The following is a 17672-nucleotide window of genomic DNA, read 5'->3' on the forward strand; positions in this document are numbered from 1 at the left end:
CAAAAAGGCCTAAGTAAAGCAGGATTTTATAAAGTGATCAAAAAAGAAACACTAAGGGGGAAAATCTTTTAAGATTAAAGAGGTTCTTCAAAGGACAAGTTGAAGTGGTTGTAAAATTTATGAGGCAGCATTAAACTTCAGTTCTAAGTAACAATAAATTATTCACTATAAAAACATACATGTGTCACATTATAAGCCTCGTAAACTTTTTAAAACAATTTCGTGCAGAACTGATGAGATGTATTAGGTCAACATGAGCAGATTCTAACTTTTTCACTAGCACAGTAGGACCACTCAGAGCAAAGGATCAACTCTAGAAAAGAAATATGAAGACAGACCATCAGTAGCTTCTACCACTGCTTATGAGCTGATCAAACACATTATGTATTTGGCCTTAAATAAAGTGTACAGCCTTTAGGTAAAGTAAAAGTTAGTTTTATTTTTAAGTGCCTTTATGTATGTAAAATTACAAATATCTATTAAGTAATATACATGCAAATTAAAAATTGTAAACAGATTGAGTTAAAAGCATGTAAGGAAAGATACTGTTATTTGGCCTTGCTGCTGCTGCTGCTGCTGCTAAGTCGCTTCAGTCGTGTCCGACTCTGTGCAACCCCAGAGACGGCAGCCCACCAGGCTCCCCCGTCCCTAGGATTCTCCAGGCAAGAACACTAGAGTGGGTTGCCAATTCCTTCTCCAATGCATGGAAGTGAAAAGTGAAAGCGAAGTCGCTCAGTCGTGTCCAACTCTTCGCGACCCCATGGACTGCAGCCTACGGGGCTCCTCCGCCCATGGGATTTTCCAGGCAAGAGTACTGGAGAGGGGTGCCATTGCCTTCTCCATATTTGGCCTTAGCCTTAGTGAAATTCTAACGCTTGACTAGAAAGACAGTTGTCTTTTCCAGTTCCTTCATTTTCTTTTACAACTTCATCAGAAATAAGAAGGCTAGGAAACAAACAGGCATCTCTAGCCTATATCCATACATCTCTTAACTTCTAAAATTTATCCCTCCTTCAAGTTTTTCTAAATAATTTTTAAAATATATCCTCGTGGCCTATTCTCTCTGCCCCAACATATCTGTCTGAAAGAGGCTTTGCACAGGTGAAATTCAACAGGAGTCCTGGCAGAGAGGCTTCAGAAGGCCTCTGCGTCTTTAATAATATGGAAAGGCCAGGACACAAACAGCAGAATCTAAAGTGCCATGAGAAATACTTCACATACAAAAAGGCCTAAGTAAAGCAGGATTTTATAAAGTGTGGCCTAACCACCCACTCCCAGACTCCTGCGCACACTCACCAAAGACTAAGACTCGGGCACGTGCCCTCAGTGCCTGCCCAGGGCACGGGGAACCTGCAAACAGAAACACAGTGCCTGAGCTGTGAAGCTGCAGATCCAGCCCGAGGACAGGGGAGCGCCTCTGCACTTGTGAGCGCAGCAGAGACGCACAGAGCACGCGTGCGCTAACAAGGCCCCCACAGAGACCTGGGCTGTCAGTGAGGCTCCTCTGAAGGGCTGAGTACGAATGGAGGACTGTCTGCTGTTTCCATTAATTACTTATTTTATAACCAATAACGAAAGCCTCAAACTCAAGTACTTTTCATTGAAATGTTATTTTATTATAAGTGAGCGACAAAGAGAAATGTTACTTGTTAAAACCATAGAGATTTTACTATGGTTTCATCGCCCAGAAAAGTTACTGAGTAATATTTGAAGAATATTATCACCATATTTCCTCCAAGTTGATCCTCTGTTCTGAGAGACAAAAGTCCTATTCACCTGGATTCCCTGGAGGCCACAGGTGCACCTCCTGTCCTGAACCCTAGGCTTCCTAGGAAAGCATCTGCCATGGGCTCATCTGCTCCTTCCTTTTTATGCTTCTGACACGTGTCCTAGTTACATCGCCTCTTCCTGTTCTGCCTCTCCATATTAACTTATTTCCCCTTTCTAATAAAAAAACTTCACAGGGACTGGATCTCTTGCTTTACGTTCATCTGTTCTTTTCCACCATAATATGTGAGGTCTGAAAAACATAACCAGACTACATCAACCATGAAGATGTTTCAAATTACTAGTGAGATTTCTGTACCCTTTAAGGAATAAAGCAAAAAAAAAACAGTAGTAGAAAAGAAAGATTACATTGTTAACCTAATCAAATTCCAAAAATTAAGATTACTACGGGAATGGTGAGGAGTGAAGCAGAAGCACGACACGTCAGCTGACGCCATCCAGTACGCCAGCGTCTCAGGGAACAGCGCCAAACGCAGAACTCAGAATGTGATTAAAGTCCAGTTTAAATCTATTCCTCCTAAAGGCCAAAAGCTATACTACAACAATAATTGTTTTATCGTGTACTTAAAATTCAGAAATTCACTTTTATTTGTACTAAAAATCGCATTTAAGCTTATATCTAGTAAGAAAGCACATTTTAATGGGGTTTATGTTTGCATTCATTATTCTATTAAATCCAAACAAATATTGTTTGGTGAGGGGAGAGGAAAGAAATTCAAGCATAAGCTTCAAGATGGATATGGAAGATGTTGTATTTTGTTGAAGTCACTGAAATATTCTCAGTTCATGCTTGTCCCAGAGGAAAACAGAGAACTATGTTACTTACAGACTTTCAGTCACCATTTCCCAAGCAATGGGAAGAGAAATAAATATTTAATAGATATTCAAAAATCACTTAAAAATGTAATATAATCTTCAATATACAATCAACGGAAAAGCAACATTGTCATTTTACCTACATGACATTCCTTCATAGCCCTCAACTTCAGCAAAAACATAAACTAAACCAACTATTTACCATTTAAAAAAAAAAAAGGAAATATGGACTGTATTAACCAGTACCAAAGAGAAGCCAAATGATGAAACGTGCGTGGACTCCCGGGCTCGGGCGTACCTGTGGACGGCGGTCGGCGACTGCACCAAAGAGTGGTCTTCTCCAGAAGACAGCTCCCGGGATTCGCTGAGTCTGCGCTCGCTGCTCCCCAGCTCACCCACCACCCAGTCCGGCAATCCATCCGCGCCGGACCCTTTCGCTGGTGCTGGATTTGGTTCATCAAAATAGATGGACTGATTTTTAAAAATTAGAAAAATTATTCTTTCAAAATGTACTATATAATGAAATGATCAGTTAAGACTTCCATCAAGTTTCAACTTTGATAACAACCTTTCAAATACTCAAGTTTAATTATATAAAAATGCATCATTCAATGAAATACTGAAATACATAAAAATGAATGGCTCACATTTTAGTTATAGCATGTTTAAATTTGATAAATCATAAAATTATATGGCAGACACATATGATACTTATGATTTATATTACAAAACGAATATTAGCTTTCTGAAAAGACAATGAAAAGGTCATTTTTGTGCTGTGATCATTACTCTGTGTGCATGCACACACACACACACACACACACACAAATCAGTAGGCAGAGAAACCAAAATCAGTAAAAATCAGAAAAAATTTAGAAACCTCTTCATCATTAGTAATAACAGAGTTGAAGACCTAGAATTTAGTTCTGGCTATGCCACGACCTAGCCAAAAAATCCAAGACAGGTCTCTAGGCTTTTATGTTATTATTTTTATTTATAAACTAAAGCCCTTTCCTATGATCCCATACTATGAGTGTGAATGGGAAAACATGATACAGTACACTTGTATTTCAACATCTGACTATATTTCAGAAAATGTTCTATCTTCGGTCATTAAGAAGAAAGACACCAGCCCATTTATTTCTCCTCATGGGAGACAGGCTTCATGACAGATTTCTGAAGAAAACTCTGCATATAAAGTTTGCATTAACTGTAATCCTCCCAATCCTACTCAAAAAATTCTCCAGGGGCTATTTTCTAGGGAAGGGTGACACACGACCCTCTATCCCAAGGCAAACCAGCACAGCTGTTTCTTTTTAATTGAGGAAGTCCCTTCAATGCTTAATCAATGATGAAGTCAACTAACTACAACCCCAAAGACTACTGATCTTAAGGAAACACATGGCCATAGTTTAACACATAAAGCAGAATCTCATCTGGCACTCTGCCACGAATAACAGAGATTACTATCTAGGGTGCAGCATGCCTCTTGACGGAACTTTGGTTTAACTGATAAAATAGAGTCAAATCTTAGAATATACCACACAGAAGTTTTGCAGGGTTTTCTATTTTTTAATAAATATGTATCTATCAGCGACCACCAACACCTACAGATTTCTCAAGTATCCAAACACCACATAAACCAAGACCTACTTCACAGTTACGAGGCCCAAGACAGTGAAGACTCAGCCAAGCACAAGGACAAAGCTGACTTTCGATAATGAAATCAAGTACAGAAAGTCACTGCTAAACTCTAACTTATTATTGCCACTTTATTAGATTATAAAAAACATTAGACGTCATTCAATCCAACCTCTCATATACATTAAGTAAAACATATTCGCTGTTCAGTGGCTAAGCTGTGTCTGACTTTGAGACCCCATGTACTGCAGCACACCAGGCTTCCCTCACATTCACTATTCTGAAGTTTGGTCAAATTCATGTTAACATCCAGAAAGCTTCAGAAGCTAGAATTTACTGACATCTATACATTATTAGTGTAATCCAGTGAAAATTAGTGGGAAATGAAGGCTTGAAAATTAATTTTAATTTTTAAAGAAATAGTGCAGAATACTGTGGTGACTAAATCAATTAAGTGTAGTCCCCTTAGAGCCCAATCTCTAATTTCCATTCAAGGTGGAAAAAACTGAATCAGGGAGCAAAAAAATTGTTTTAGCTAACACCTATCTAGGACTTGTGACTTAACAAATGACCCTAGGGTCCTGTGTGACCGGGCCCTCGGGCGCCCCCGCCTGGGCATGGACAGTAAGGCGCTTGGCACACACACCTACCATGTAGGGAGGCAGGGCCCTGGGGCGCCCCCGCCTGGGCATGGGCAGTAAGGCGCTTGGCGCGCACACACCTACCATGTAGGAAGGCAGGGCTCTGAGGGTCCCTGGCTCCGGGCGCTGCGTGAACGGGCCCTCGAGCACCCCGCGCCGGAGCATGTGCAGCAGGAGCTTGGCGTACAAGTTGCGGTTCTTCCTGCCCGGGATGCCGGTGCCGGTGCCTGAAGGCTCACACAGCTTTCTGATCCAGAGTGCACACCGCTGCCGTTCTAGACACACACAGGGGCTGTTAGGCTGCATTTCTCAGGAAACACATTCCCTTACAGACCCATAAAACATCTGCTCTCGTCCATTGCAGGGGCTAGCAGATCTTTTCTGAAAACACCAGACAGCGAACATTTCAGTTTTGCAGGCCCAGGTGATCTTCCACACAACTCTCAAGTTTGCAAGAAATCCCCTGCACCACACATCCACCGGGGGTCACGGCTGTTTTCTAATCAATCTTCACAGAAAAGGCTGCAGGCGGGATGTGGAAAGGGGCTGCAGTCCGCCTCCCCTGGTCTAGTTGGCCTTTATCAGTCGATTAGAGTCCCAGGATTACCATCAGATAAATCTCTGAGACAAAAATGTTGCCGTAAAATCATCTCTAAAATAATTTTAGTTGTGATGAAAAATCTTTCTGTAATTTTAAAACCACGAGAGAGAAAATGCAAACTTAAGCATTTTAAACTCAATCTCTAATTGAATCACAAATGTTTCATTTATTAAAGCTGATGATTTTCAGGGATTTGTGGATGATTTATTCAGGGTTTTCTTTTAACCTCTCTAAAAATATTTGAGGGTTACTGTATTTACATACAATTTTGAAAAATAATTATCCTTTTAAAAACTACCTTAAAAATGTACCACAGTTTAATCCACATAAAATGGCCTATTGACTGCCTCATCTCACCATGACACAGAATTGTTTTCAGGGCTCACCAAGTCTATTTCAACATTAATCTTGCTGTCTAACTCAATTTAAGGATTATATATCTAACACAAATCATAAATCTGCTTTAATCTCTTAGTCTCTAAAGGTCATATTCGCTTATTGTTTTACCTACAAAAATCCCTGGGATTGATTTACCACTTTGCTCATGCTGGATTTATCACTCCAGGTATAAGAGTAGTCTCTAAAGAACTTTGTATTTTTAGTTTTGAAAATTATATAATCACAAAACACTTCTCGAAACACTGGGTGTGAAAGTGAAAGTGGCTCAGTCATGTACGACTCTGCAACCCCGAATACTGGAGTGGGTAGCCTTTCCCTTCTCCAGCGGATCTTCTTGACCCTGGAACTGAAACGGGGTCTCCTGCGCTGCAGGTTGATTCTTTACCAGCCAAGCTACCAGGGAAGCCCCAATTTCAGGTGCACTTTGTGCAAAAAGAAAACAGCAAGTAAAACTGATCAACTTAAACGGCTTTTCAAACTGTGCATTTCTATATGTCCTGGAGCAAACTGAAATCTATTAACATATAATATTCAAATGAACAGAGCTTAGTACAACCATTTGGCTAATGAAGAAATTCATTACTTAAAATAATGGGGCGAAACGAAGTAGAATTTAGCTACAATGAGATTGAAGTTGGATGAATGGTCAGGTCTTGACAGGGATGTGAGTTTCTGAGCTTTCATTACGAATTAATGGCATAAAAAGCACCAGGGATGTACCAATATCCACAATGAGTCACAAACCAAAGACCACAATTAATCCCATTCTAGATGCCCCAAATCCCTTTTTAAAAGATGGAATATGAACACAGTTTGACTTGAAGTACATTTATAATGAGAGATTTTAATATACATTTATCCTAATCAGCAGGTCTAACTCAAGAAGGAAATAATACAGTGAATATCAGAAGAGAACACCAGGTAGAAATACCATTAAATACTAATTCAACTAACTGTGAATGAGCCAGGGGATAGGAAATACTCATTTTAAGAACAGCAGAGAAAGAAAAAAGAGGTTACCATCCAAAAAAGCAAGAGAAGAGGCAGAGGAAGACCGAGAAGGGAAGACCGAGCCAAACCCCTGGGCTCGGCGGGCTGCAGGCCGGCCTGCACGGAGGATGACACAGGACGTGGGACTCAAACACTGCAGCCCCTTCCCTGGGGTGAAGGTCTACACGGACTTGGCTCCTCTGTTTGAATGTAAAGTTCACTAGGTATCTCAGAGCTAGAGGGAACCTGGACAAAACTCGGGTAAACACCAGTTTCTTGTCTCCACTCCTAACCCTCCACTCAAAAGCTCCAAAAACACATTTACTTTTACAGCCAGCCTTACGGCTGCCGTCACTTAGAGAAGCTTTCAAGCTCCTCACAGTCTCCTTGACTGCTCTCTAATAAACCTTACATTATCTGAAAATCTCTGACTTGAGACAAAACCTCTCAAAGGCAACAGGTTAGGAACTGCAAACAAGACAGCAACAAGAACTCATTCACACGTGATTTTATTCAGTCAACCAATAAGCAGGGAAGATGAACACTACTTTCTGCTTTAATAAACAAAAGGGTCAGAGACAGGTGGACAGTAAGCTCCTGAAAGGAACCATTTCCATGGGAGGAGGAAAACGTCTCAGCAAAAAACCATTCAGCTAACTTGAAAGATTCATGCACTTTAAGCTTCTGTCACGGACGGGTAACATCTTAAGACCTTGCCATGGTTTAATAGGACATCATCATCGCTGAATTTCCATGTTCCCTCGAACAGCTCAGAGTAAACAATCCTTTATAAGATGAAAATTGTTATTAAACAAATTCAGTTTTCTTTCCATATTGGAAGTTCACTGGTTTGGCTAAATAATACGAAGAAAAAAATTAATGCTAAGAACCTAATTTTCAAACATAATCTTACCTGACCTATGGGGCAATTTTAGAACGAAAGGCTTCATATCTACCACAAAGTGATCAAATTCTGCATCCAGCTTCTCCCATTTTTCTTCTTCCCTTCCCATTTCCATAATTCAGCCTGTAAAATATTTAAAAGTAAAAAGTCTGTATGCTGAAGACTATATACCTGTTGGAAGAGATCAAATAAAATTCATTATATTGAACACCCCCAAATTGATCTACAGATATAATGCAGTTCCACTACAATTCCCAGCAGTATTCCTTACAGATATACACAAGCTGACTCGAAAATTTACATGGAAAGTTAAAGGAATTAGAATAGCAGACATAATTCTGAAAAAGAAGAGTAAGTTTGGAAGACTCACTTTACCTGATTTTAAGAAACACTATAAACACTACAAACCTGCTGCTGCTGAGTCGCTTCAGTCGTGTCCGACTCTGTGCGACCCCAGAGACGGCAGCCCCCCAGGCTCCCCCGTCCCTGGGATCCTCCAGGCAAGAACACTGGAGTGGGGTGCCATTTCCTTCTCCAATGCATGACAGTGAAAAGTGAAAGGGAAGTCGCTCAGTTGTGTCCAACCCTCAGCGACCCCATGGACTGCAGCTTCCCAGGCTCCTCCATCCATGGGATTTTCCAGGCAAGAGTACTGGAGTAGGGTGCCGTTGACTACAAACCTAGACAGCTTATTAAAAAGCAGAGACATTATTTTGCCAACAAAAGTCCATCTAGTCAAAGCTATGGTTTTTCCAGTAGTCATGTATAGATGTGAGTGTTGGACTATAAAGAAAGCTGAGCACCGAAGAACTGAGGCTTTTTGAACTGTGGTGTTGAAGAAGGCTCTTAAGAGTCCCTTGGACTGCAAGGAGATTCAACCAGTCCATCCTAAAGGAAATCAGTCCTGAATATTCATTGGAAGGACTGATGCTGAAGCTGAAACTCCAATACTTTGGCCACCTGATACAAAGAACTGACTCATTAGAAAAGACCTTGATGCTGGGAAAGATTGAGGGTGGGGGGAGAAGGGGACGACAGAGGATGAGATGGTTGGATGGCATCACCAACTCAATGGACATGAGTTTGAATAAACTCCAGGAGTTGGTGATGAACAGGGAGGCCTGGCGTGCTGCAGTCTATGGGGTAACAAAGAGTTGGACATGACTGAGTGACTGAACTGAAAATTAACTCAAAATAAATCATAGACCTAAGTGTAAAATGTAAAACAAGAAAACATAGGAAAAAAATCTTCATGACTTGAAGTTAGTCAAGGATTTCTCAGATACAACATTAAAAGCACTACCCATAAAAGAAAAAATTGATATATTGGACTTTATAAAAATAAAAAAAAACTTCTGTTCTGCAAAGAACTCTGCCAGGAGCTGAAAAGATAAGTTACAGACTGGGAAGAAACACTGCATATATCTCAGAAAGGACCTATATCAAGAATACATAAAGAACTTTTAAAACTAAAGCACAAGTAAACAAGCAACCCAATAAAAGTAATCAGCAAAAAAATTAGTTCCTTTACAAAAGAAGAGGTACAGCTGACACGTAAGCAGGTGAAGAAGATGCTTTACATCTCTAATCAGTAGACAGATGCTAATGAGAACCACGTTGAGACATCACTACCCACCTATGAGGACAGCTAAACTTAGAAATGCAAACGATACCAAACCACTAAGGGCACAGAACAACAGGAACAGAACAACAACAGAACAACAGAAAAACAGGACCAGAACAACAACAGAACAACAGGAACGGAACAACAGGAAGATTCACACATGGCTGGTAGGAATACAAAATGATGCAACCACTCTGGAAAACAGACATTTCTTAGTCAGTTAAGCACACACTTAGCATAGGACTCAAAAATCCTAGTCTTAGGCATTTATCTAAATGAAATGAAATCTATATTCACACGGAAACCTGAATGTACTGTTTATAACAGCTTTTTTCTTCTGTAACCACTTTTTTTTTCTTCTGTAACCAATTCCAAACACTGGAATCCAACTAAGTATCCCTCCCCTTGGAAACGGATAAACCAACTATGGTTCATCCACACAATGAAAAGCAAGGAAAGAAGTGCCGATACACCCGACAACATGGGCGAACTGCAAGTGCATCAGCCTAAGTCAGAGAAGCCGTTCTCAAAAGGCCACATACTGTATGACCATGCAGAAACTCCAGGCACAAAGAAAAGGTACAGGCACACAGGCTCACTCACTGGGTTAGCAACAGGATGGGGCGGGGTGAGGAAATCACACAGGTCCTGGAACTGTTCTACATGCTATGTGTGCAGGTTATAAGAACCTATTCTATGTATGTGTAAAAATTAATCAAACTGTATACCGAAAAAGTGATTTTTAATGTCCATAAATGTACAATGTTTCAGTTCAGTTCAGTTCAGTTGCTCAGTCATGTCTGACTCTTTGCGACCCCATGAATCGCAGCACACCAGGCCTCCATGTCCATCACCAACTCCCGGAGTTCACTCAGACTCACGTCCATCGAGTCAGTGATGCCATCCAGCCGTCTCATCCTCTGTCATCCCCCTCTCCTCCCGCCCCCAGTCCCTCCCAGCATCAGAGTCTTTTCCAATGAGTCAACTCTTCGCATGAGGTGGCCAAAGTACTGGAGTTTCAGCTTCAGCATCATTCCTTCCAAAGAAATCCCAGGGCTGATCTCCTTCAGAATGGACTGGTTGGATCTCCTTGCAGTCCAAGGGACTCTCTAGAGTCTTCTCCAACACCACAGTTCAAAAGCATCAATTCTTCGGTGCTCAGCTTTCTTCACAGTCCAACTCTCACATTCATACATGACCACTGGAAAAACCATAACCTTGACTAGACGGACCTTTGTTGGCAAAGTAATGTCTCCGCTTTTCAAGATGCTTATATAGGTTGGACAAAGCTTTCCTTCCAAGGAGTAAGCGTCTTTTAATTTCATGGCTGCAGTCACCATCTGTAGTGATTTTGGAGCCCAAAAAAAGTAAAGTCTGACACTTTCCCCATCTATTTGCCATGAGGTGATGGAACCGGATGCCATGATCTTCGTTTTCTGAATGTTGAGCTTTAAGCCAACTTTTTCACTCTCCTCTTTCACCTTCATCAAGAGGCTTTTTAGTTCCTCTTCACATAAGGGTGGTGTCATCTGCATATCTGACGTTCTTGATATTTCTCCCGGCAATCTTGATTCCAGCTTGTGTTTCTTCCAGTCCAGCGTTTCTCATGATGTACTCTCCATGTAAGTTAAATAAGCAGGGTGATAATATACAGCCTTGACGTACTCCTTTTCCTATTTGGAACCAGTCTGTTGTTCCATGTCCAGTTCTAACTGTTGCTTCCTGACCTGCACACAGATTTCTCAAGAGGCAAGTCAGGTGGTCTCGTATTCTCATCTCTTTCAGAATTTCCCACGGTTTATTGTGATCCACACAGTCCTCCCATCAAAAAATTTAAAATACTGGTCCTTGGGTTTCTTCCTAATCAACAGGAAAAGCACTGATTATAAAGGGGTGAACCCCCAAAATCAGAAACATAGGTTTTGACAAGACTCTTCAAGTTAAAATCTACTCAAGGGTCCACATGTTCCTCTAAGTTCTGAAATGCCTGGGTACTGTCTCTATGTGCTACTCGGTCCCCATTTGTCATTTGTTCAAACGACATTTATTCAAATCTGCAAATGACACGTTTGGAGAACAGCCCTGCTGTGCCTCTCCGCCCCCCTCCCGTGGCCGCCTCCACGGCAGGGTCGGCCCCTCCGCACAGGGGCTCCGCACGCAGCCGGGCCGGCCGGAGGTCGACCAGCACGCGGCTCCCACCTGCGGCTCTTCCAGCCGCACCCCAAATCCCCTCGTGAGGCGCCCCTCGGGCCCCCAGCCGCCCTGCCCCCGTGACCGAGGCTCGCTGGGGGTCCCTCAGCATTCCTGCTCCGGGGCAGCGCGGAAGCCGGACCAGGCCGCTGCGGCCTCGCCTCACTTTCCACTCCAGGGCCCGGCTCCCGCGTCAGCCGAAGAGTCGGGGCGACGGGCAGAGGCTCCCTCATCTTCGAGATGCGCGCCGGCTGCGCGTCTGCGCGGCGCCCTGACTGTCGCCCACCGTCCTCTCCCTCCCCTGCCGACGACCTCCTCGCTGTGTGGCCTCGACTTCCTCCCAGGACCCGACAAAGAACAAACACCCAGAAACACCTCCAAACCCGCCTGTGCCCCGCTCACTGCCGCGTCCCGAGGACGCCCTCCCGCTTCCCCCTCAGTCCCTCACCCCCAGCCTCCAGGGCGCGGGCGACCGCTGAGCCCAGACCCAGTCCGGAGGCCCAGTGCGGTGCCTTCCGAGCCCGTCCCTCCACAGACAGGCAGGCAGGCAAACAGGCAGACACACACACACACAGACAGACACAGACAGGCAGACACACACACACGCAGACAGACACAGACAGGCAAATACACAGACACACACACAGAGACACACACAGACACTGACACACACACAGACACACACAGAGACACAGACACAAGACACACACAAAACAAAGACACACACAGACACACACAGAGACACAGACACAGACACAAGACACACACACAAAGACACACACAGACACACACAGATACACACACACAGACACACACACACAGACACACAAAGAGACACACACAGACACCCATACACACAGACACACACACAGGCACAGACACACAAACCGACATACACACAGACATGCACACACAGACACACACACAGAGACACACACACATACACACACACACAGACACACACAGACACACACACAGAGGCACACACAGAGGCAGACACACACACACAGAGACAGACATACACACAGACTGACACACACAGACAGACACAGACACACACACAGAAACACACACACAGACACACTCACACAGATGCACAAACACAGATACACACACAGACACACATGCTGACACACACACAGAGACACACAGACACACACACACACAAAGACATACACAGACACAGACAGACAGACACACAGGCACAGACACACAAATCGACACAGGCACAGACACACACACACACAAAGACATACACAGACACAGACAGACACAGGCACAGACACACAAATCGACATACACACAGACACACAGAAACACACACACAGACAGACACACACACACACAGACACACACACAGAGGCACACACAGAGACAGACACAGAGACAGACACACACACACAGACACACACACATACACAGACACACACACACACAGACACCCAGACACATACAGAAACACAGAGACAGACACACACACACAGACACACACACACAGCCAACCAACCCACGGATGACCACTCCACACACACACACACACACACACACACACAGGGCCTAACCAACCACCCCACAGCCTAACACAGACACACACACAGACACACACACACAGAAACACACAGACTCACACACACACACAGTGACAGGCAGACACACACACACACACAGCCAACCAACCCACGGATGATCACTCCACACACACCCACAGACACACACCCACACACAGACACACACCCACACACACACACACAGCCTAACCAACCACCCCACGGATGACCACTCCTATACACACACACACACACACACACACACACACACACACACACTCTCTGCCTCACTAACCGCCCCATGGATGACCACTCTCTCTACACACACACACGCACTCTGCCTCACTACCACCCCACGGATGACCACTCTCTCTACACACACACATGTACACGCACTCTGCCTCAGTAACCACTCCCCAGATGCCCTTACGCCACGAGCACTCCCTGCCGGTCCGCACTCGCTCAGGCTTGCTCTCCAGAGGATCACTCCTCCTCCACACTGGCTGTCCCCCTGCCTGGAGTCAGCAAGTGCAGCTCAAGCGCCCATCTGAGACTTGCCCCGCGTGGCCCAGACTCTTCGCTCCATCCGAGTGTGCACGCTCACAGCTGTGGGGCAGCGTTTATCGTGCTTTTACTCTTTCTTCACACAACTGCACACTGTTCACACGTCTCCCACCATCTGTGAGATGCTCCTGGAAGGCAGGGACCGTGTCTGACGCATCTCAGTAGGTGCCCAGTACACCACATGGCATGTGACAGAAGCTGAAGAAATGAACATCCCACTTCCACGGGACAAACACAGGCAGACCTCAAAGGCACCGCAGGCTCAGTTCCAGACCACAGCAACGAGGCACACGCCACAGCGAGGCGAGTCGCCCGAACACGGGGCTTTCCCAGTGCATAAAAGAAGGACTGGAATGGCTACGGGATTCTTCAGGCATGAAACCTGGAGTAGGCTGCCATTCCCTTCTTCAGGGGATCTTCCTGACCCACGGATGGACCCCAGGTCTCCTGCACGGCAGGTGGATACTTTACCATCTGAGTCACCAGGGACGCTCCCTCATATGAAAGGTATGTTTACACTATGCTGTCGTCTATTGCGTGTTCAACAGCATTATGCTAAAAAAGTACATACCTTAATTTTAAAAATACTTTATTGCTAAAAAACAAAACCAAAAAAACCACTATCCATCACTTGTAATCATTTTGGGGAGGATTTCAAATGTTCTGGGAATTACCAAACTGTGACCCAGAGACACGACGTGAGCAGATGGTATTGGCAAGTGGTGGACTTGCTCCAGGCAGGGCTGCCACAAACCTTCCATTTGTTAAAAACACAGTGTCTGTGAAGCGGAATAAAGCAAAGTGCCATAAAACAAGGTATGTCTGTGGCGGTTTTTTTTGTTGTTGTTGTTCCAAGTACCAAATGGTTCTTCTAGAATAGAAATACTATTGCCCTTAACTCTGTTAACCAAAACTGGTCATGGTACCTTCTGCATTACAGTAAAAGAAACATATTTTTGAATTCAAGGCTTGGTTAACATAAATTTTGTTCTATTTAATCACGTTTAATGATTAGTTAGGGCTTCCCAGGTGGTGCAGTGGTGAAGAACTCTACTGTCAACGCAGGAGACACAAGGAGACACAGTTCAATCCCTGGGTCGGGAAGATCCCCTGGAGGAGGAAATGGCAACCCACTCCAGTATTTCTGCCTGGGAAATCGCATGGACAGAGGAGCCTTGTGGGCCACAGTCCATGCGGTTGCAGAGAGTCGGACCCAACTTAGTGACTAAATAAAAACAATGATTGGTTAGTTTCTGGTTGGTTTTGTTTACATTCCTACAATAATTAGCTGCATAATTTACATAACTCCATCAGTAACAGAAAGTATCAACAGAAAGCTGGTAACAAGATACCACTGCCAGATGTTATATTACTATCATTAAGCTGAAAAGCAATTAATCAAATGGATAAACAAACAAATGGAAACACAGAAACCCAGAGCCTTAAGCACAGCTCTGACCTGAAGTGTACTTCCAGGCTTAAACAGTTCATCCTGCCCACATACTCAAACATATGCCTGGGAGGGTCCATCAGTTCAGTTCAGTTGCTCAGTTGTGTCAGACTCTTTGTAACCCCATGGACTGCAGCACGCCAGGCCTCCCTGTCCATCACTAACTCCCAGATTTTACCCAAACTCACGTCCATTGAGTCGGTGATGCAACATCCAACCATCTCATCCTCTGGCGTCCCCTTCTCCTCCCGCCTTCAATCTTTCCCAGCATCAGGGTCTTTAGCTACCGCTAAAACAAAGATTCCTTATAATCACGAATTCTCGTTCAATCCTTTGACATAGGCAGGAGATGTTAAAGTTCAGTGTTAGAGGAAATGAAAACTCAACAGTAAAAAGACTCACTTAGTCATGAAATTAAGCATAAAGCTCAGATTCAAACTCTGAAACCATCAGCTCTCAGATTCATTATATCTGTTGGCCATTCAAATATAAATCAGCAATACCTCCAAGAAGTATTTTGGAAAGTAGACCGGCAATCAAATCGCTATACTAACATGCAATGCTGGAGTAGACCGGCAATCAAATCGCTATACTAACATGCAATGCTGGAGTAGACCGGCAATCAAATCGCTATACTAACATGCAATGCTGGAGTGTACATTTTTTAAAAAGCACAGTAAAGAGGGACTTCCCTGGTGGTCCAGTGGCTAAGATGCTGAGGCCCCAATGCAGGAGGCCCAGGTTCCATTCCTAGCCGGAACTAGATCCCACATGCCTCAACTAAAGATCCCGCATGCAGCAACCAAGACCCAGTGCAGCCAAATAAATACCTTTTTAAAAAGCACAATGAAGAATCAGTGATACTTGGTCAATGCTAAAACCCAGCTTTTTCTTATCCCTTATTCTCCACAAAATGAAAACAAAATTAAGTTATTGGTTCAAATCATCAAAGAATTCTTGCTTCAAACCTTTAAGGAATTACCTCTTACAGGTAGGTTACATCTAGTTAATCCCAGCTAATCAAAAAGTTTTATTATGTATGGCTTATTAGAATTGCAGATTTAAATTATTAGAATTTAAAAAATAAGTAAAGCTATGTCTTTGAGTTAGATTTAAAATACTTAGAATGTGTTTACCCATCACATAAAAAGAAATAAACTGGATGATTCTTGCTTATAGCTCTAATATATTTAGCTCATGGTCTTTTTTTATACCTGTGTCTCTGCTGACAGCTAGGAAATGGGCTAAGATGTGGTTCTGAGGGTGCTCAGCGGTCCTAGAAAAGCACGAGGAAGCCGCACACATTCTAGGTCCTGGGGAAACGCGGCCACACCCCCAAAGAGAGACACCGCTCACACAGGTCACGCCCCGGGGCATGCGAAATAAACACACTCCTCCAAGTCGGCTAAAATCAATTCTGCTCAATCAAATCGTTCTTGAAGTGGATGGCGGGTCATTAAACAAAACCCGAAACCCGTTTACAGGTGCCTGTTTCACCAGCTCGCACCTCCGGGTGTTTGGATAGTTACCAGGCACTGACCGCGGTTCCCACGACCTGTGGGCATCGCCTCGGAGACCAGGGACGCCGGGGCCGGCGGCCAGGGAGCTAGGGACCGCCCCCCGCCGCACCCTGACCCCCACGGGGCGGCTGGAGTCCCCGCGTCCGGCTTCTCTACGACGATCAGCCGGCAGGCCGCGCGCAGGGTCCGCAATCGTCCCGGGGAGCCCCCAGAGCGCCCAGGACCCCCGCCCGGATGCGGAGGGAGTGCTCCCGCCCGGAGAGGACCTGGGCAGAAGGGAGGGAGGTCAAAGCGGGGGGCGCGCGGGGACCCCGGGAGAGGGGGGCGACCCGGCCCAGACCCCGCGGCCGCGCGCCGACGTCTGCTCACAGGCGCCGTCCCGTCGGGAGCCGGGGCCCCGCGTGCTGACCCGCCCCGCCTGCCCCCAACTTTGTCAGAAGCCCCGGCCCGCACCGCCCGGACCCCTCTCCGCACGCGGAGCCGCGGCCGCCGCGCCCCGACGCCGCAGCGGCGCGCGCCAGGGGCCTGGACGGCGGCCGGCCCGGGGCGACCCCTTCCCGCACAAAATTCCACCGAGAACCCGCGCGTGGGGGCCCGGGAAGGGATTCGAGAAAACCAGAACTGGCGCCCCTACGTGCAAGCTTTCCGACCGGCCGCCGCCGCCGCCGCCACAAAACGGTTTCAAACCCTTGCGGGCGTCGAGGTCGCCGCCCGCGGTGCAGGCCCGGGCGGGGTCCGCGGGGCGGGGGCGCCCCGTCGCAGGCCACACCCCTTCCCGACGCTGCCATGGCGACGCCCGGGCCTCGGCAGCCCTGCCGGGCAGGCCGGGGTCGGGGACTTCCGCACTCGAGTTTCCCCGCCTCCCTACGCTGGGTGGCGTTGTCATGACGACGTCCGGTTCTCTGCGCAGCCTCCAGGCTGGCTTTCCAGCCTGGCCGCCCCTAGACCGATCCCAGGCCAACACTCCCAGGATGACCAGACCGCTGTGGGGACACTG

General features: G+C 45.5%; 1 protein-coding gene across 9 annotated transcripts in view; it reads right to left on the reverse strand.

Moving 5' to 3' along the window:
- CEP112 (centrosomal protein 112) overlaps positions 1-17414 on the reverse strand; it is a 320619-nt gene extending 303205 nt beyond the window's left edge. For 7 of the 9 annotated variants that reach the window (XM_059878651.1, XM_059878649.1, XM_059878647.1 and 4 more), the window contains exons 1-5: positions 17310-17414; positions 7790-7903; positions 4971-5161; positions 2903-3075; positions 1297-1350 (exon numbers count right to left, since the gene is read on the reverse strand). In XM_059878651.1, coding sequence (XP_059734634.1) covers positions 1297-1350; positions 2903-3075; positions 4971-5161; positions 7790-7895 — 524 coding nt within the window. In that variant the 5' untranslated portion in view covers positions 7896-7903; positions 17310-17414. The remainder of the gene's footprint in view (positions 1-1296; positions 1351-2902; positions 3076-4970; positions 5162-7789; positions 7904-17309) is intronic. The other 2 variants (XM_024981122.2, XM_059878648.1) reach the window with 1 other exon arrangement.
- Positions 17415-17672: the final 258 nt, after the last annotated feature.

The sequence above is a fragment of the Bos taurus genome, chromosome 19 (genome assembly GCF_002263795.3).
Source record: "Bos taurus isolate L1 Dominette 01449 registration number 42190680 breed Hereford chromosome 19, ARS-UCD2.0, whole genome shotgun sequence".
In the NCBI taxonomy this organism is placed as follows: domain Eukaryota; kingdom Metazoa; phylum Chordata; class Mammalia; order Artiodactyla; family Bovidae; genus Bos; species Bos taurus.